General features: G+C 36.8%; 2 protein-coding genes across 2 annotated transcripts; one reads left to right on the top strand and one right to left on the bottom strand.

The window, feature by feature from the left end:
- The first annotated feature begins 2210 nt into the window (after positions 1-2210).
- On the top strand, positions 2211-5275 carry LOC131594576 (pentatricopeptide repeat-containing protein At1g53600, mitochondrial). The gene has a single exon (XM_058866746.1). The coding sequence runs from the start codon at positions 2329-2331 to the stop codon at positions 4468-4470; it is 2142 nt and encodes a 713-aa protein (XP_058722729.1). The 5' UTR covers positions 2211-2328; the 3' UTR covers positions 4471-5275.
- Positions 5276-5590: 315 nt separating this feature from the next.
- On the bottom strand, positions 5591-16540 carry LOC131594575 (probable disease resistance protein At4g27220). Its single transcript, XM_058866745.1, has 5 exons — positions 16415-16540; positions 7714-10511; positions 7343-7624; positions 6552-7262; positions 5591-6352 (listed from the first exon to the last, which is right to left on the bottom strand). Exons 2-5 carry the CDS (start codon positions 10492-10494, stop codon positions 5591-5593), a joined length of 4536 nt encoding a protein of 1511 aa, XP_058722728.1. The 5' UTR covers positions 10495-10511; positions 16415-16540.
- Positions 16541-20596: the final 4056 nt, after the last annotated feature.

The following is a 20596-nucleotide window of genomic DNA, read 5'->3' as shown; positions in this document are numbered from 1 at the left end:
CTCCAAATCAATCCTTAATAATGCTAGATCTGATCCAAATCTTGAAAGATGAAGTACCCTGAGAGGTGAGAATCTTTTAATGAAACTTGTAGTTGTCAAAGCTCTATCCAATCTATACTGAATGTTAGCCTCTTTGATCTTTTGTTGGACCATGTAAACAGGTATCATTTTAATCTCAGGTCCCACAATCCACAGGAATCAAAAGCTTGTCTACCCCAAAGATATTAACTTGACGTTTAACTATTTCCCCCTTGTTTCTCATTCTCGGGTAGGATATCATTGAAGTTGCCGAAGCACAACCATTTATCCCCTTCCTCTTTCATGATAATTTGAATAAGACTCCATGTTTGCCTTTTGTGTTGTTCTTTTGGGAAACCATAAATTCCTGCAAAACTCCACAATTGGCCATCCTCTTTGTCTTTAAATGATTCACTCATATGGTTGATCAAGATTGGAAATAGACACCGGCAACTCTTCATTCCATAGTAAAGCTAGTCCTCCCACCTTATATTTGCATGATCCTCTACAATTCATCGTGTGACAACACTCAAAATCATATTTGACTTTTATTCTCTGTAATACTTGAACTTTTAAGAGGTTTTTCATTAAAAAACCATGTTGGGGTTTTCTAGACGAATGAGCCTTTGCAAGGCTCGAACTGCACGAGATTCCCCAACCCCCTATAGTTCCAACTAGGCATTTTCATTGGTATAGGCAGTATTGGTTTTCCAAAACCACATCTACTTCTTGAATTTTACCTACCCCCTACACAAGATTATTTCCTCTTCTTGTTTCATTTTCCTAAGTATTCAAGTGACCTCTCCGTTATTAGAACTTCTACTAGTTAACGCTTTCCATTTTTGCTTCATTCACAAGAGGAAGATCCTGGCCAATTTTCCGCCTTGTTTTCTTTCTGCTCCATTTATTTTTATTGGTGTTATTTCCATTTTGTTATTGTATCCCTACCTTGCTCCCCCCAAAATGACCACCGCTTTAAAGGATTCTGCCATAGTTTCTATCTCCAAAATTTTCTCATTGTTAACAACGATATGCAGACCTTGATTCTCTTTGCTATTTTAGTTCCTGCTTTCTGCAGGACCTCAAATTCTCCTTATTTCTCCTTGCCTTTGGGATCATACCTGTTATGGCTAGAAGAAACTTGGAACAAACTCTTGCTGCGTGTACCCGAACTAGCCTCCTTTGACCTTTGTTCTTAGAATTTTTTTGGAAGAGGTGGTGCTCTAAGCCACATTCCGTATGATAATTCCTGTTCATCCAATTCTTCATAGACTTCTTCAGTTAAGTCCCCCAGAACCCCGTAATCCTTCAGTTGATGACCAATCTTCTCATGGACGCAACAAAAAGTAGAAGTCTTTTGTATTTGAAGAACACTATATGGTTTTTGTTCTTGAATCTAACCACTTATCCTCTTTTCAGAGGGTTATTCATATCCAACATAACCTTGATTCTTAGAAATCTCCCATTATGACGCGCCTCTTTCGTATCCATCTCCTCAAACATACCCAATATAATACTCATTTTCTTCATTGTCGTCTTTGATCTTAACATCAATGGAAGATCGTGGATTCTAACCCAAAAAACCCCATAATGCATGTTCAGATTCGACGATTATTCTTCGCTAGAAACCCTATCTAGCACTAGAAGATTTATGTCAAAAGCCCATGGCCCATTTCAAATCACTGATTCCAAGTCTCGCTTTGACGCAAACCATAAGAGGAAAAGATTTATGTTCAACTCCTGGGTTTCCCCCTGATTTTTCAGTCTCCATGCTCCCATTATAGTGCTTATAAAAGCTCTCGAGTTGAAGCTATTCTTCGTCCATAGTCTCCCAACTAGGTTTCTTTGAAAGATTTCCTCTCCACGAATCTCTCCCGTCGCCGCCATAATTCTTCTTTTTTTCTTCTTTCGTAAGCAGAATATTCTTTGACTTTTTCATGATCGATAGTAAAACACGATGAGAAAATACGCTAAAAAGAAATATAACCAACAATTGAGTGGGTTAGAACCAAAAAATCTAGAAATGGAGTTGCCAAAAACCCTAAGGTAAAAGGGAAGGAAAAGTCAAAATAAGTTTAGAGAGAGAACCATAATTGAATGATGGATTAAGTTAGATAGATTAACATAATAACCAAATTAAAAAAACACATACATACATACATGAACTAAATTGAAAAGGTTAGAAACATTTTTGAAAGTACCTTTCACATACAAACCAATGTGGTGGTTTAGTTTACTTTGCTAGCAAAAACATTTTTTGTAAAGGAACGGACAGCGCCAATGGAAGATGATTTCTAAGTCCATAGAACTATGAAACAATACGCCAGAAACATCCACCAACGAATCACCAATGCCAAATCAAACCTCACACACACCACAAACTTTGCTCTAAACCAAACCAACCCTGCAAAAGCTACCAACTTTGTCACACACTGCAACATCAAGATTTCAGAAAATGGTCGAAACGGCAACGTTAAAGCAGCAGAAACAATATTCTACAGAATGTCTCGTAAAAACACTGTCACTTGGACAGCCATGCTTACTGTTTATGCCAAAAATGGTCAAATTGCAAACGCCCGCAAACTGTTCGACGAAATGCCTGAACGAACAACAGCTTCTTATAACGCTATGGTCTCTGCTTACATTCATAATGGGTGTAATGTCGCCAAAGCTTATGAGCTTTTCGCCACGATTCGCGACCGAAATGCGGTGTCATATGCTGCTATGATAACGGGTTTTGTTAAGGCAAGGAAGTTTGATTTGGCTGAAAAACTCTACCTTGAAGCTCCACGTGAGTTTCGTGACCCGGTTTGTTCCAATGCTTTGATAAATGGGTATTTGAAAATGGGTGAAATTAATGAAGCTTTGAGGGTTTTTGAGAATGTGAGGGAGAGTGAGAGGGATGTGGTTTCTTGGAGTGCTGTCGTTGGTGGTTTGTGTAGAGATGGGAAGGTTGGTTATGCTAGGATTTTGTTTGATAGAATGCCGGAGAGAAATGTGGTTTCTTGGAGTGCAATGATTGATGGGTATATGGAGAAAGGTTTGTTTGAAAATGGGTTTTGTTTGTTTTTGGATATGAGAAGGGAAGGTGTTGTGGAGGTTAATTCAACTACCATGACTATAATGATTAAAGGGTGTGGAAATTGTGGCGGGGTGAAAGAGGGAATGCAGATTCATGGACTTGTTTCAAGGTTGGGATTTGAGTTTGATGGTGTTTTGAGTAATTCTATTATTACTATGTATTCCTTGTTTGGTTGCACCGACATGTCAAAGAAGATGTTTTGTGCTATCGCTAATAAAGAGTTAGTTGCATGGAATTCCTTGATATCTGGATATGTTCATAACAATGAAGTGGATGCAGCCTATGGGGTTTTTGAGAGGATGCCAGAGAAGGATTTGATTTCTTGGACTGCCATGATCAGGGGGTTTGCAATGGATGGAAGAATTGAAAAGGCCATTGAACTGTTTAATATGTTGAAAGAGAAAGATGATTTTGTATGGACAGTTATTATATCTGGTTTTGTGAGTAATGAGGAGTACGAGGAGGCTTTGCGTTGGTATGTCCGGATGAATCGGGAAGGGTGCAGGCCAAATCCTGTAACTATTAGCAGTGTTTTTGCTTCTTCGGCTGCTTTGGTGGCACTGAATGAAGGGCTTCAGATTCATTCCCATGTTCTGAAGATGAACTTGGAACATGATCTTTCGATACAAAATTCTCTTATATCATTCTATGCCAAGTGTGGAAACGTAACCGATGCCTACAAGATCTTCATAGACGTCGATGAACCAAATGTTGTCTCTTATAACTCACTCATCAACGGCTTTGCACAAAATGGCTTTGGCGAAGAAGCTCTCAATATGTATAAAAGAATGCAGAGTGAAGGCCTTGAACCCAACCGTGTTACTTTCCTTGCGGTTCTTTCAGCTTGTACTCATGCAGGACTGATTGAAGAAGGACGAAATTTATTTAACACCATGAAATCTCGTTACCGAATTGAGCCAGAAGCTGATCATTACGCTTGCATGGTTGATCTACTTGGCCGTGCTGGCTTGCTTGATGAAGCTTTTAATTTAATCCGTTCAATGCCATTAAAGCCTCATTCCGGTGTGTGGGGGGCTCTTCTTGCTGCAAGCAAGGCTCACCTACGTCTTGACCTTGCTAAGCTTGCGGCTCAACATATTACCGAGCTGGAGCCTGCAAATGCGACGCCTTACGTGGTATTATCTAACATGTATTCTGCTTCTGGACAAAAGATTGAGGGTGAGTTAGTAAGAAAGAGCAAGGATTTAAAAGGAATAAAAAAAAGTCCAGGTTGTAGTTGGATTAGTATTAAAGATAAGGTTCATCTGTTTCTTGCAGGGGATCAATCACACATGAATATTGAAGAGATAAAAGCAATAATATTGACTATAGATAAAGGGATGCAGTGGTTGTATTATTGTGGGTTCTGACTTGAAGCTTAACTACAGTAGTTATTAGTACTAACCATAGAAGTGCTATTAGTGTATACTAGTGTATATATCAAGCATTAAACATATCTTGGATCAGCTTATTTAAGAAAATAGTTGTCTTGCAGGAACAACTACCTAGAAGTATCTTGCAAGTACAAAAGAAATATGTGTTCACCATGTAAAAGAAAGAGTTTTCGTGTTAAATTTCAAAAGTTCTAATGCGACGTACTGATTAGAAATTAGTTGGTATACATAGAAAACGACCAACTCAAAATATGCAATAATTCAAATTTATTGTGAAGCCTATTTCTGAATTGTCTCTTACATTGTTCAATTTAGACAAAGCCCTTCATTGACTATAGAACATGTGTATCTCCACTGTAGAGCAATACACTAGAGCACGCCACTGTTCTCGTCTCCATCATTGAGATACATCCAACAATTCTCTGTTATCCCATTTGGATCACTCGGGGCGATTCTAACCGTCATTGATAAGCTGAAGTTCTATTGTTTCTAAACATTTGAATTTATCATTTATCGTTTACTTTTCATGTGTTTACACTCATGTTTTCGTGTTTTCTTTGCTTTTTATAAGTTTTGAATGTGATCGAGTGAATAGGAGTTGAACCGAATAAAACAGCGCGAAGACAGCGTAAGGAAGCAGAGCAAATAGCAAAGACCAGGGACCGTTACGGCCGTAATGGCCCCTGGTGCACCCTTTCTAAAATTGACTTTCACAGCACAAGGCTGAAGGTATTACGACCTGACAGTAATGGCCACTACGATCATAATGGCCCCAACGTAGTTTAGAATTATGTTTCTCTGACAATTTTTTCTGACTCCTCAGCTGTTTCATTTTATGTTAAAAGCTTGTAATTTCAAAATTATGTCATGATTAATGGTTCTCAGCCTATAAAAGGCCTTGTTAACATCATAATTACACTTATGAAAGTAGAGAGAAATTAATATTAAAAAATTCAAAAATCGTATCAATATACAGTGTAGATGTTTGATTTGGTGTTCAAATAACATTTATGATTTTCCTCATGTGTGTTGTGTGAAATCTTGAAATTTCTATACTCCAGTGTTGACATTTTGATCATATGCTAACATACACCTTTCACATTACCCTTTTCGCTGCAATTTTTTTTATTGTAGTGTTAAGGTCACCATTCCATTCCCATTCAGCTTGCGGCGTTACACGTACTTCTAAGAGCTGTGGCGCGTTCAACATTCCGTGTGAGAAAGTTTCCATCACGGGACAATTTATAACATATAATGTCATCAGTCGAGGAAATTTGAAGTCATGTTTTCCCTTGCAAAAACTGCTTAGCCTTGGTAAGTTTGTTAATCGCAGATACCGCAATTTCAAAGCTAGCTCAGACGCATCGTTTTCATCTTCACTTGCAACTATTTCTTCAATCTTAACACAACCATCTATGCATAATTTCCAAAGTTTTGGTAAATTAGCAACTGTTGATGATTTCAAAATATTTTCCAATCCAGCACAGTTCCCCACCTCCAACTGCTCTAAACTCTCAAACAGCATTGAGGATGGAACTACTTCCTTCAGTCTAGAGCATTTAACTAAACACAAAGTTTCGATACGTTGAATAACTGGTTGCACCTCAGATTTCTCTTGCCATATAAACCCGTGGTTGTCACGTGATAAAATATCTGTGAAGGAACTACATGTCACATAAAGCTTTTTGAGATTGATAAACCTTTGGAGGAAACCGGCTGGAAATTTGTCAGACTCGTCATGAAAACATCGTAGGCGAAGAGCTGTTACTGTGTAGATATGCTCATCATTAAGTTGACCATTGCATAACATAGTGACATCTTTGATGTTCAGAATAAGCTCGCTTGCGTTGGGCGCAACCTATGAAACACAATCACACAAGTAATCAGATTCAAGCTAATAGGTATGTTTTCCAGACATACTCATACAAACTTAATGAAAACACGGAAAGAAACTAACACTCGCGTTTTGTTTACTTTTTCAAGGAAAAATAACAAGCAACACGACACATATCTATTAAAAACGGTATTTTTGGTGATTTAGAGTATTGAGATAGAACCTTTTCAATTGAGAGAAGGGGTAGTACATCAACTGGGACAATGTCTTGGCAATTTAGAGACTTTGGCTTGAAAAGTACGAGGTTGTCACAATGAAGAACATCCACGCGTCTTAAAACGGGACAATCCAAGGTATGTAAGCCACAGTAGAAGCTTCGAAGTTGTGTCAAATTTCGAAAACTCAAATCTGTTAATTCAGGGAAGATAAGTATCGGAACTGTGTCAGCCATTTCATCATGTGCCACAACCATCTCTATGCCACATTCTGCTATATAAAGCTTTTGGAGATTCTGAAGCTCTTTGGCAACAGCAAGGGGGAAAACATGATTGAGGCTTTTGCATGTAATAACTGTCAATAGGCAGAGGTTTTGAAACTTGAAGCTTTCTTTGGGATTCCCACTCCATATGTGTTTCAGCATTGGTAAATTTTTCAAATTGAGAGTTTTCAAATGCATTTCCAACCTTGTTTGTCTACCACCACCTTGAGTTTCGAATACAACTTCTAGAGCAGGACAATCGGTTACAGTCACTGTTTTCAGATTCTGTAATTTTTCAAGCACGCAAGAAGGAAAAACAATTGATATTTCACTGCAGAATTTAATTTTCAACTGTTTCAGTTTGCAGAAGGAGTTTGGAGCTAGTTGATTGTGCCATATTGACTTCAAGTGTTCCATGTGGGAGATTTCCAACGTCTCCAAGTTTGGAAATATAACCTACAACCGGTAATATGCTTATTGCTTAGACCTTTTAACAGTTAATAGTTGATAGTTAAAGAGTTGGAGACAGTGCTCACCTCATTATTCGAGAACGGTTGCTGAGATAAAGGAAGACAACCTGAGTTTTCATCTGAGACAAATATCTCCTCCAACATTTGGCAATTACTAATTCCAAGATACGTCAGTTTCACAAGTTCTCTAGCCATTGAGGATGAGAATGCGTACGTTCTGATACCACATTTGTCGATTGTCAAACTCGTCAAGTTTTGAATGCAAGAACGACCCGGTAGTATGTCGTCCCACAGTTTCCTAGAATTGATCTTAGACAGCTTCAATAGTTCAAGGCAGGGCATCCCAACCTGTTAACAAAAAAGAATCTCATGAAGAACTTATTTTGCGCCTTAAAAAGATAAATAGCGAAGTAGATGTGTTATAACATGTTTTTTACCTTTTGATCAAATAGTGCCATGGGACTATTATGAGCTGGCAATGGCGCAGAACATAAACTTATGAGACTAGGCAAACATTCAAGTTCAAGAGAATGCAATTTGGGGAACATGGTCCTGTCGTTTTCGTTATCCGCCTCAGATGCTTCCATAGCTATGATTTCGGTAATCATTTTGCAATTAGAAACTTTCATTTCACTAAGTCGAGGAAGGCTGCTAACAAGGGAATACCATAACAGGTTCTTCAACTTGTCACAACCTTTGACTTCAAAAGATCTTAGTTTGGTAAAAGATTGAATTGGAACTGGCCCGTGGCATATTTCTTCCAGATTAATCAGATTTTGAAGAGCCAAAGTCTCTAAGTTGGGTAAAGCCGGATCAGGATGAACATACCCGGACGAGTCAGTGATGTACTTCAGTTCAGTACTGTCTTGAATGCACAAATTCTTTAATTGCGGAAAACCTTTCCTATTCAGTTCGTAAAAGACATTTCCAACACAATGTATTTTGGCAAGGCACATGTCCTCGGCTGAATTCAACAAGAAGTTAAATCCACGATCCGAAAGAATGCTTAAACTCCTACTGTCCTCGAGCTTAAGTACTCTTGAAGATTCAGGAACACCTCCAGACCATGCCAATGACCATTTCCACTTATCACCAACAAATATGTTGTACCTTTCAAGCTTTTCAAACACCTGCAAGTCCCTTGGCAAAACCGAAGCATCTTGAATCATTATGTCTAAAGCAGTTAGATGAGACAGATTCCTAAGCTCTTCTAGACTTGCATTGCCGCTTTGATTTTTGCTTCCCTTGACATCCCATTGGATAAAGCAGTTCCCCATGTACAACTCTTCCAAACACGTTAAGCTCGAAATAACATTTGCAGGAATGAATCTCAGTCTAGGGCAGTTGGTTATATTCAGAAATTGAAGATTAGTTAGTTGTCCTATTTCTTTCGGGAGTTCTTTAAGATCAGATCTTTCAAGCCTGAGAATCTTCAAACTTTTCAGCTCTCCAATTATTGATATGTCTCCTAACAAACTTCCAGCAAGAACCAGTGTTTGGAGTTTTGTCAAGAGACAAAGAGATAGTGGTGGAGAAGGAGAAAACTCCACTCCGAATAAACTAATGACCTTTAACTCTATCATCCCGGAGAAGAAGTTATCAGGGACTTTCAAATAATCACCTATATTTTCAAGTAGAAGTAGCTTCAACTCTGGGCACTCCAGCTTCTCAGGAAGCTTGTAAATATAAGACCAAGGCAAAATTATTTGATGGTATTTTCGAAGCTGATCCATCTCTGGCCATTCTTCGACTTTACTACACCTTTGAATGCCATAGGTTGGCCGAGTCCTGGATGCAATTGATTTAGCCACATGTCGTACATGATCATGAATTCCAATCACTTCAGCTCTGGACTCGAGCAACAACGAAGAGGCCTTGAGGTCGTTTACTAATTTGTGGTATCTGGTTCTTGCGTCTCTCAACGTGTGACAGTTTCTAAACAAGCCTAATCCCCAATAAAATATAATCAGTTGTCCATTGTGGATGTCATCGAGTCCAAATGAACCGATGAATGAGAATAGCAACTTCAGTTCCTCACTCTCTAAACAATTATAACTCAATTCCAGAGTAGAGTAAACTTTATCAAGCAAACCTCCTTGATCGAATCTCTCTAATTGATTCAAGGCATCCTTCCACGCAAAGGCGTCTTTTTTTCTCAAAGCCTTTGCCACCGTAACTATCAAAAGCGGCAAACCAGCACAACATTTGGCCACTTTTACTGCAATAGGCTTTATATTAAACTCTTGAACAACAACATCACCTGCCATTTTCTCAAACAATTTCCAACTATCCTCCTCGAGTAGAACATCAAGTCTGAATTCTTTCTGAGTCCCCACTTCACAAGTCAACACGTGAAGATCTCTCGATGTTACCACCAACTTACATCCTTTGTGATCGTCGCCAAAAGGAATCCCCAATTCTTCCAAATCAAGTTTCCCCCAAATGTCATCCAGAATAACCAGAATACTCTTCTCCTTGCCTATCCTTCCGCGTAATTCTCTTGCTCTTCCCTCTTTTACCGTCTTATTAAATTTCAGATCCAAGTCATCAGCAATTTGTTCATGAATCTTTTCAAGATTCGGCGAACCACTTATAGTAGCCATAACAACAGTATCAAATAACCCATCATTCCTTGCTTGCCAAGCTAACTGTTTCACTAGTGTTGTCTTGCCCACGCCACCCATCCCGTACACACCAATAATAAAGATATTAGGATTGTTCAATTCCATCATAATCTCATTCAGCATGCATGTTCTGGAGTCCAGGGCCTCATAACCTCTACCGAACGGTGTGACCGTGACTTGAGAAGCAGCACGGTGAGAAACTTGGTCGAAATTTCTTTCTTCTAGTTTAGAAATACCTAGTATCATCTTTTTGATCTTGCTACCCAGCTGATACCTTGTGCACAGATTTGGAAAGTGCCCCATAGAACATTGAGCTTTTGCATGGCCTTCACTGTCAATAAGTTGATTTGCCTCAGCAACAGTGTTGTCAACTGTGTTCAGCCAGTTCTGGACAATAATTTCAATCTCTTCGCCGTTCCTTATAGCCTCTTCAACCTTGTGTTGCACAATATGTTTTTTACCCTCTAGATTCTGGACATCAGTTTTCATCTTTTTAAGGTTGTCCTTGTAGTAGACTATGTAACCAGAGTGACGTCTAATAGGTACAACCACAGGTTCAGCAATTTTACCAGCAAATGAAATAACAGCATCCATGGTCACCCCTTTGCTAGCTGTCAGTTGAAACAAAACAAGGAAAAGCCATAGGTTATTAAAATCTCTACAACCTCAAATGCAATGCAGAAAAGATTCATCATCCAAATTATAATGAATAAACAAAGTTGAAGTTCTCAAATTAAAAGTGGGGGGATGAGTTCTGCAAAATGAGACAAAAGAAAATTTAAATTTTTTTAGGGAGGTGGAGCTTTTATATCCAAAATCAATAATACTAAAAAGTTATATAATGATTATCGGCTTTGTTCTATTCGAGAATCAAAATTGTTGATGTACATTCTTGATAGGGTGGTGTAGACTACTCGAGTGTATGGAAAGCCTTTCAAAGAATTGGGTCAGGCTCCTTAGTACGGATCTTGTGGTGAGAAATGGAAGAGATTTGGAGACAGGTGCATCAAATTTTAGTCTCATCATTGAGACGTTTTGCATGTTTCTCTTTACATGTGACTCTAGGTTCGTATGTTAGGGTGTTCAAGTGTACTTAAGCGCTCGAGGTGAAATATGACGGTTATCTAAGTACTCGAGGTGAAATATGACGATTATCTTGATTCTAATTGCTTCTTCACCCTACTTCTTTACTCTAGTACCATATCTAGTTCATTTCAAGTGAGGGAGTGAAGTTGAGATTTTCTTGTGTGTTTGATTCAAGAGGCAAGGCCTTCTATTTATAGGCAAGATTTGTGGTTTGTAGGGGGAAATCACACCAAATGGTTGCTTCAAACTCAAGTTGACTTGTTTTGCTTCTTTGTGAAGAAATCTTGAAGTTATGGTTTCCATGGTACTTGGCAAGCTTTAATCAAGACTTTAGGGAAGCTTTTCTGCATATTAGGGTGTTGCTTGTTGGGTTTGTGTTGGAGTGTGATTAGAAGGAACAAGTTAGAGGCTCAATGCAAGACTTGTTGGTGATTAAAGAAGCTTTACAAGAATGAAAGTGATATATATATATATCTTTATGCCATAAGTGGAATGGCCCAAAAGTGTGTGTAATCTTATGGTTAGGGGGAGATTTACAAGTTATATGTTATGCCACATAATATTATAAAGCTTTGGTTCATGGTTGCAACTTGGTTCATCACAAAAATGGTTCCCGATTTTTATGTCCATGGTTCCTGATTCAACCTCATTTTGAGTTTATCTTGATTCCAATTGCTTCTTCATTCCACTTATTTACTCTATTACCATTTCTAGTTCATTTTCCTTACAATTGTAGCTTTGCCTTCTTGTCTTCACTATGGAAATATAGAAAATATACCTTAGAGCTTGATGAATGAACTTGATGGTAATATATGAAAATCTAGATGTCTCAAATGCTGACCCCTTGGAGGTTAATTGTCTTAACCCCAATCCTGTTGTACTTAGTGTTTGTTATGGGTCTAGTGAGGGTTCGATAGAGAGTGGTGATGGACTCCTTAGTGCTTTTACTAAGGGAAGTACTGATGGATCTTCTGAAGAAGATGGAAAGGGGAATTTAGTCAACCTTGATTTAAGGGAGGTGGTTATCCTTCTTTCTTCCTCTATCAGATCTCACACAGATCCAAATGTTGCTATAACGGCTCGAAATGAGCAAAGAGCTTGCTATTTTGCTATTATTTTTAAGGTGGCACATGGTCGGGACCCTAGTGATATAAAGATTAGGGATCACCTTAACTTTTGGAGCAACCGTGTAGTTTCTTACTGGAACTACCTTTTTTATGAGAGTTGGGGAGGACATGGTTCTATGGGGACGCGCATGTTAACTAGAGACGGCAGACGCTCACTTGTACTGCTGGGTGGACCCCGAACTAGTGGGGATGGTATTTTATTTTGATAATGTTGATATAATAGAGGAAACTCACGTGGAAGTGGTTCGTTCCTTTAACTGGTTGGTTTCTCATGTTTATACTAGCAAGAAGATCTACAAATTTTTTAATGGGTTCCCCATCCCCTTCTATGAATGCATCTTTAATCGATTTAAACTAAGGTTTCCATTCCACAAGTTTAAGGAGAGGATGTTGAGGCACATGAAGATTGCCCATTCCCAGCTACACCTGGTAGCCTGTGCATTTTTAAAGTTTACCAGTACTATTGCGAGTACCGAGACAAAGAGTCCTTTATGGATCTATTTTTTAATATCTTTATTGTGTCATGCACCTCGAAGGGTCCCCACTGTGGGCTAGGGTTTCTTACACTGAATTAAGCATCCAAGATGTTTGGCATTTATATGGATATTTGAAAGAATTTTAAGAATAGTTTCCTTATGGTAACTCCTCAAACTCTTGAGATCCATTCAGTACTCAGCAGTGTCACTAAGGGAGAACATATTGGTGTAAGCCCTAGAGGTCAATAGTTTTTGGTGCTTGTATCGAATTATTTATTCATAGTAAAAGGTGATTCTTTATTATGTTTGTTTTTCCAAAATAATAAAGTTCCTAGAATAACTAGTCTGTTTAATGAAACATTAAGTGTGACTTAATCATGCGATCTCATTAAATATAAGGATATTATTCTTAAAGTATCCATAGTCTAGATTTATTGTGAAGTGGAATAAAATTAAAGCATTGAATCTATTATATGGATGGACTAATGATCACATCTCATGGGTCATAGATAAAGAGTTATCAAGTTTTCACATAGGTATAAATATTAAGAGTAATATTTATTCTGGATTGATCCACCGTGATATTAATACTTAGAATGTTTATGCAAGTTTCATAAGTTATTCTCAAGGTGAAAGTGGAGTATTCCACCCTTCGAACTGAAACCACTATGAATCTTAAATGTGTTGAGTAATTTATTGTCAATCAAACGTTGTTAATCCATATATCATGACGAGATACATGAGTGACCTAGATAGAATTTGTCCATCCTGCATAACAGGATAAATGTCCAAAGGTCCAATGTTGAACTAGACAAGGGTGGCAAAATCTATTCCTTGTGTTTAATATAGACATGAGGGAAAAAGGATTGTCGTACGAACAAACATTATCCCTGAAAGGTTTTGTTAGATCACTTGACATTTTTGTGACTTGGATAACAGTCATGTGTTGCTAGATATTGCTCACTGTTTATTATATTAAATGTTTGATTTAGTATAATTGTCAATATCATGAGAACCTACAGGTTCACACACACAAGGAAAAATTGATAAAAGATCAAATGAATAAGTAAAATAAGGAGCATTGTAAAGTACAACGTACTTAAGAAAATTACATAACATTGTAAGGTACGGTGTGCTTAAGTGAATTGTAAAATACCGTAAGGTACGGTGAACTTCAGTGGAATACATAATACCGGAAGGTACAATGCACTTAAGTGAAATGCAATACACTGTAAGGTACGATGCACTTAAGTGGACTTTTTAGCTTGCAGCCAACACAAGCAATTTTGTAAATAGAACCCTTATGTATAAGCTTTTAGAGTTGATGAAATTTGGTTTTGAACTCTAGTTATATTCTCTCTCTGTCCCCCATATCAAGGTCTTCATTCAAAATATAAGCACTGAGATTGAAGGATTGTGTTTGTGTAGACTGAGTAGAGGCATTATTCTTCGTTCAAAGTTTGTAATTGATCTTTTAATTTTGCATCAAAGGTGTTAATTGCCACCAGAGGTAGTCGATTTATCACTGATCATGCTCATTTGTAAGGATCAACTTAAGAAAAAAATTATTTTCTAATGCGTCTTATATCGCGATTTCCCTTCATAATATACCCAAATTAGCCATTCTTCCTTGACGTCAATCAAGTGAAAAGAGAAGATCCGAAAATGTTAGGTCTTGAGCCATTTTAATTGGGAATCGCACAACTATGTCGTCCCTTCTGAAAATTTAACCCCCATAAGAGGTAATAATGAAGGAGGATCTGATAACCTTCTCGGAACGCCTGGTTTTTTAAGAAGGTAAAGGTGCTTCAAATGTGGGACCCTTTATGTAGAGAGGGGACTTATCAACACCCTGGCGATAGTGGATCGAATGATACCTTGGAAAGGAAAAAACTCTTTGGTGAGGAGAGGAAATTTGTTGTTACACTTGATTTTGACATTTCTTTGATGTTTGCTAACTGTATTTTCTCTTTTTTACAAATACGAAGGCGTTCGTGCGACATCTTTTCCTAAGGAAGAAGGCCAGGATGATGGTTGTCACGCTTCAGGATTTTCTTCCTGCTCTAACTTCTACTCAAGTGGAGTGATGACGTAACAGCCCTTCGCAAGCATCAAGCTCTTGCCTACTACTCAAGATTAGACGGGCTCACCCTGAACAGGACAAAAGGTAAAGTAAAAGGTCCAACGATCGATATGTTTCAACGATTAACGGTAATAACAAGCAAGGTCGGAATAAGAATCTTGTAGAGGAAGAATGTCCGAACAAGATATCTAAATCATTTGGTTCCGGTGCTACAGAGATCATTTTTACTGGCCCTAAAATTACTCCTCCCAAGTTTCCAACCATTCTCCCTTGTCACATACCTTGGGCTTCTTAAGAAGGATAGGGTTGTGTCTTCAGGCAAAATGTTGGTTACATTCAAAACTTCTTTGATTTGGTACGAGATATTTCGTTGGTTGGACAATGACACGTAATGGTGAGGTGCACTTAGATCAATTTGAATGTCAAAGTGGCGGGGATAATTCTAATGTTTTGAGATATAGGGTGATTTGGATTGCATGTGTTTAGATAATATGAAAAAAAAAGGAATAATAAGATCCATCACAACAGAAAACTATGAATAGAGAAAATAGTTGAGGAGGTGAAGCAAACTTCTTAGAATTGGATGTACAAAAAAATCGATCAATATGAAGTTCAACATATATTAGAGGTTCTTAGAATAAAATTTGTGTGTTGGATTAGGTCAAAGTTATGCTATTAATAATTTTGGTTATTTTAAAGTCAAATTTTTATACTACTAATGCATTTTCAATTGAGTTTTATGGAAGCAATAAATACTAAAGAAATTGCTTCACCAAAGGTTGAGACTATCTAAACCAACCGTAAGTTGATTCAGTGGTGATTGACATTGGACTTGATAGGGAGAACTACGGTTCGATCACCCACAACTTCGATCAGGAGGAGGTTGGAAACACTTGATGTCAAAATTAACCTCTAAACCAGATTAGACGGTCTAGTGAGCCGAATACTAGTGGTGAAAACAACAAAAATTGAAATTATCTTTGATTTAAAACAGATTTTAAGCTCAGTAGCCTTCAAATCATCCATATTTGTACTTTGAGAACTTAAAAATAATTTTAATATGTCACTAATATTAAAAAAAATTAATTTTAATATGTCATTAATATCAAAAAATTAATCTTGTTAAGCCAGGTTAATTAGTAGTTGTACAAAAATATCGGATGCAAAGGCGCGAGTTCAAAGTAATGGTGGCAAACGGATATTTTATTAATTTATTTTTAAAAGGTGAACTATTAAATCATTTGAAAAAAAATAATGATAATAATAATAATAATAATAATAATAATAATAATAATAATAATAATAATAATAATAATAATAATAATAATAATAATAATAATAATAATAATAATAATAATAATAATAATAATAATAATAATAATAATAATAATAATAATGGGAATCAAAGTTAAATACTCTATATATTAAAAATCAATAATAATATAAATCAATTTTATAAAAACTAAGATAAAATAAAAATTTGTATACAAAATTTGAAAATTTCAACTAAATAAACAAAATGAGCCATTTCATTCCTAATCAATTCAATTTTGTTAGAATTTCATGTTAAAACATATAAATACCAAACCAACTCAACTGTTAAACAGAAAAGTGTGATTACACCGAAGAGACACAAGAACATAATTAAAAAGAAATATACACATAATAAATCATTGCTAGTTTAATCTAAACATACACACAAAAAACTAGAAACATGAACATTAATGAAGAGATTAAATTACCTCTAAGTATAATTCAGATTTCAAATAACTCAGTCTTCTTCAAGCAGACAACAACACACGCCTTGTTTTGTTTTGATTAGGATGGAATAATTGTTGTGATTATAACGTGATCTATGGTTAGGATTTTAATGTGGTCATAAAGTTATAAAGTGTCTTTTTAATTACCATAATTTGTGCTCAAAATATTTCTTTGCTATTTTTTAAGAAAAAGTGGAAGACTTAACACGTTATGTGATAATGCAAAAGCAATTTAAGGTATCTTATGATACCTCCCTTTATATAGTGGTTTTTATACAGTAGTTTTGGTTTGATCTGTGTCCATAAAACTCACTATTAAAACCTAAGTTTCATTATCTATATGAAACCATACCATGTGTTGGGAATCAAATCTCTATCTCTTTGTCTGGGATCGCTTGTTATGGTCAATAATTAGACCTAAGTTGGTATGTCAGATCAGACAAACTCTCTTGAACTTGACTATAGATCTGACCTAAATTTTTGAATATGTACACGAGGTCTGTAGGAGCAAGATGTTTTATGAGAGACATTAGGTTATAACAAGAAAATTGAGACTTTCCTTCTAAGGCTGTCCGATCACCATGAAGACTAACTACTTGATCAAGAAAGTATTTAAGAAATCAGATTTAAAAGGAAAAGTGGTAGCATGGTTGGTAGAACTCTCAGAATACGACATAAATGTTAAGTGAAAAACAGTAATTCAAGTATTGTAACCGGTTACTACGGGGGTGTAACCTGTTACAGATATGTGAAAAAGTCAAATAAGTTTAGAAAAATGATTCTGGAGTTGGTGTAGTCGAGTACACATTTGTACTAACTAGTTATCGTAACCGGTTGCTATAACTGGTTACCATTGTTATAGAATTGTGTTTGTTTCAGTTGTAACCGGTTACAAGTGTTGGATGGCTACAGATCCGAGAATTTAGTTTTTTCAGTTATTTGATGTTGTAACTTGTGTCCTAATTCACATGTAATTGTTTAAATACCTTGGAAGTATTGTTATCAATGAAAATAAAAATATTTGGACCATCAATTACTTTCTCTCTCTAACTCTCTATATCTCTATCTCTCACTCTCCACATTCAAACCCTCTTTTTTACCAACTAAGTGATTTCAAGTTCTAACATTTGACATCAAGAGCTCAGTTCAATCCACCAAACACCTAGTGTGCAACATGAATTCTGTCTCAAATGAAAGAATCCCTACAAATCTACATGTCATTGATGTGAAGAATTATGATAAACGGTGCAAGCAAATAAAAATGTTATTTGGCTACCAAGAAGTTCTTGAAGTGATCCCGAACAGGGTGAATCCTTTTTTCAAAGGTGCAACAGATACATAGAGAGCAACACATAAGGAAGAAAAGAAGAAAGATTCCAAGGTGTTGTTTTTTATCCATCAATGTGTGGATGGTGACAACTTTGAGAAAGTTGGTGATTGGAAATCCTCGAAGCAAACGTGGAAAATCTTGGAAAAGGCATATGTAGGGGCTGACAAGGTGAATGTGGGGAAGTTATAAACTCACAAACGTCAACTCGAATTAATTCAAATGGAGGAAAAAGAGACAATCAACGGTTACATGACGAAAATTACTCGATTGACGAACCAAATAAAAGGAAGTGGAGAAATTATTATGGAGCAGAATGTTGTTGCAAAAATCTTGCATTCATTGACGAAAAGATTTGATAACATTGCAGTGGCGATTGAATAATCGAAGGATCTTGCAATGATGAGCAAAGAGGATGGAGGAGAAAAATAGTGACAAGGAAAGAGAAGATCGCTTTGCAAGCTCGTTTCAATGCGAAAAACAAGATGTCGAAAGGAAAATAGCCATGAAGAGTAAAGGGAATTTTCAGAATTTTGGTGGAAGAGAATCCCAAAATTCAAAGAATTTGACTTGTCAAAAGAGTGAGACCAGCTGGAACAAGAATGGTGGTCAAGAAAACTTTAGAGGTTAAAGGGGAAAGATTGACAAAAGCAAGATACGATGCTTTAATTGTCAAAAGTTCGGCTATTTTGCAAGAGAGTGCAACACGAACAAGAAAGAATCTCAACAGAATGAAGTCAAGGTTGCAAGACAAGAGTTTAATGAGAACACACTCTTGGTCGTGATCATAGAAGAGTTTGATTCCGGCATTCCCAAAATTCTTAATTTGTATCTTATCTGACTTACTAAGCTTCCTATTAGCTGCCAACAGCCTGCAGTGCTTCTCTTTTAACATTTCATGATTGTGCTCTAAGGTAAAATAAAGTGACATATCAACGATGTGAAATTATATCAATATGCACCTTAAATTTTTCTCCACGTCCACACCAGGTTTCGTGCTTCGAACTATGCTTGCGTTGCTCGTAGTCTACTTTGTGTTGCCTAAATCCTTCATGGTTACAAATAAATGTCAGTTAAATAACAACTTCATTCTTATTTTTAATAACTTGACCTTTATGGACCATGAATCTATTCATCTTTGCAAACTAACAGTAACATTTGTATGCAACTTCTATACTTCTAAATCGCAGCTTCGAAACATCATCAGTTTGCAAGTTAAACATGTCCATCTTTGCAATATCGCTAACTAGAATATGATATGAAAATATTGATTCATTAAAAGTGTTTGACTCCATTCCAAACCTTTCCCCATCAGTTCCATCAGAACATCAAAACCACTGTCATCATCGTATTCACCTGCATCAAATTCACCATCTTCATTTGAATCATCGTATTCACCTCCATCAAATTCACATTCTTCATTTGCATATTCATCATTGTATTCACCTCATTCGAACTCATAATCCTCCTCAATAATAGGTTCAACAATATCCAACTCACCCTCAATGTTAACACGATCGTTCTCATGTATAATCTCATTGAGAGCTTTATGGAAAAAAAAACATGAATAACTAAATCAACTAAGTAGCAAACAAATGGGTTACACCTATAAAATAATAATGCTCGAAAATTTCACTAACATGGTAAACTCGCATTACTTTGTGCCCATCAACATCACCGCCATCCATCTTCGAATCGAGCTTCAGATTCTGAAAAACTGAAGAGAAGAAATCAGTAGATGCTAAAAACGAAAAATGGAATATGAGGAATTGGAAATTGGGGAAGATGAAACAAAAACAAAAATTGGGGAAGATAATGAAATAGAAACAAAAATTGGGGAAGATGATTTTTGTTGAATGCAGCATAGGGCAAGCAACAAAAGAAAAGATTTAGAAATATTGATCCGGGAATTATCGTCCACAGAGATGGAGATGCCATTCAACAGTTTCTACGGTTTCGAGCTTGGGTTTTGAATGGACAAAACGTAAACAAAGATATGGACAAGAAAAGAATAAACACATTCTTAGAAGAGAAATAACTTATCAGGAATGTAAATATATTCACTCTTCACAAACATACACTTACCGACCCGTTATACTCAACCTACGATACTCATCTATGTCATCACGTATCTCTCACATAAGCGTCCATCTCTGGAGCACAAACGAGATCATCTCACAACTAAGGTTATCTCTAACGCGAAGTCACGAGAACATCCGTATTCTCGCGTCGGCGATCTCTCGCGCGCAGCTCAAACACGAAAGCATTAAGTACAGATACAATCGGTGAATGCTAGCTCTAAATCTATCTCTAGAGTTCAGAACCAACAGATTATCATCCTAGATAAGGATTCAAGAAGTTTATCTCTAAAGCAACCCAAATCCCCAGCATAGAGCAAAAATCCAGGATAACAATCAACATAGATTTGTAAAGCAAGTTAAATATAACTTTATAATCGGTAAATCGGTAAATATACATAAGATTCGAGTAACTATTCAAACAAACCCAACACAAAAGAAATACACAAAGAATAGAGAAGATAAACCAAACATCTCGCGGGTTGTCAGCTCCGGTTGATGAGAAATCCACCTCCGATCTTCCAAGTGCATGACCCGGTGTTGTTTTCTAAGCTAATCCTACTCTAAGAATGAAAATGATGGAGTTGGAACTAAAATTTTCCCAAAACCATAACCTAGAAATGTTCAAATGAAAGAAATATAAAGGCAAGTTCTGCTACGGCCGCTTAGCGGCCTGCATCTCGCTTAGCGGGCTACACGTATTCACAAAATATCTACAACAGTAAACAGGCCTCCGCTTAGCGGCCAGACCCACCGCTT

This window comes from Vicia villosa, linkage group LG4 (genome assembly GCF_029867415.1).
Source record: "Vicia villosa cultivar HV-30 ecotype Madison, WI linkage group LG4, Vvil1.0, whole genome shotgun sequence".
Taxonomy (NCBI): domain Eukaryota; kingdom Viridiplantae; phylum Streptophyta; class Magnoliopsida; order Fabales; family Fabaceae; genus Vicia; species Vicia villosa.
This window is presented reverse-complemented; position numbering and strand designations above follow the sequence as displayed.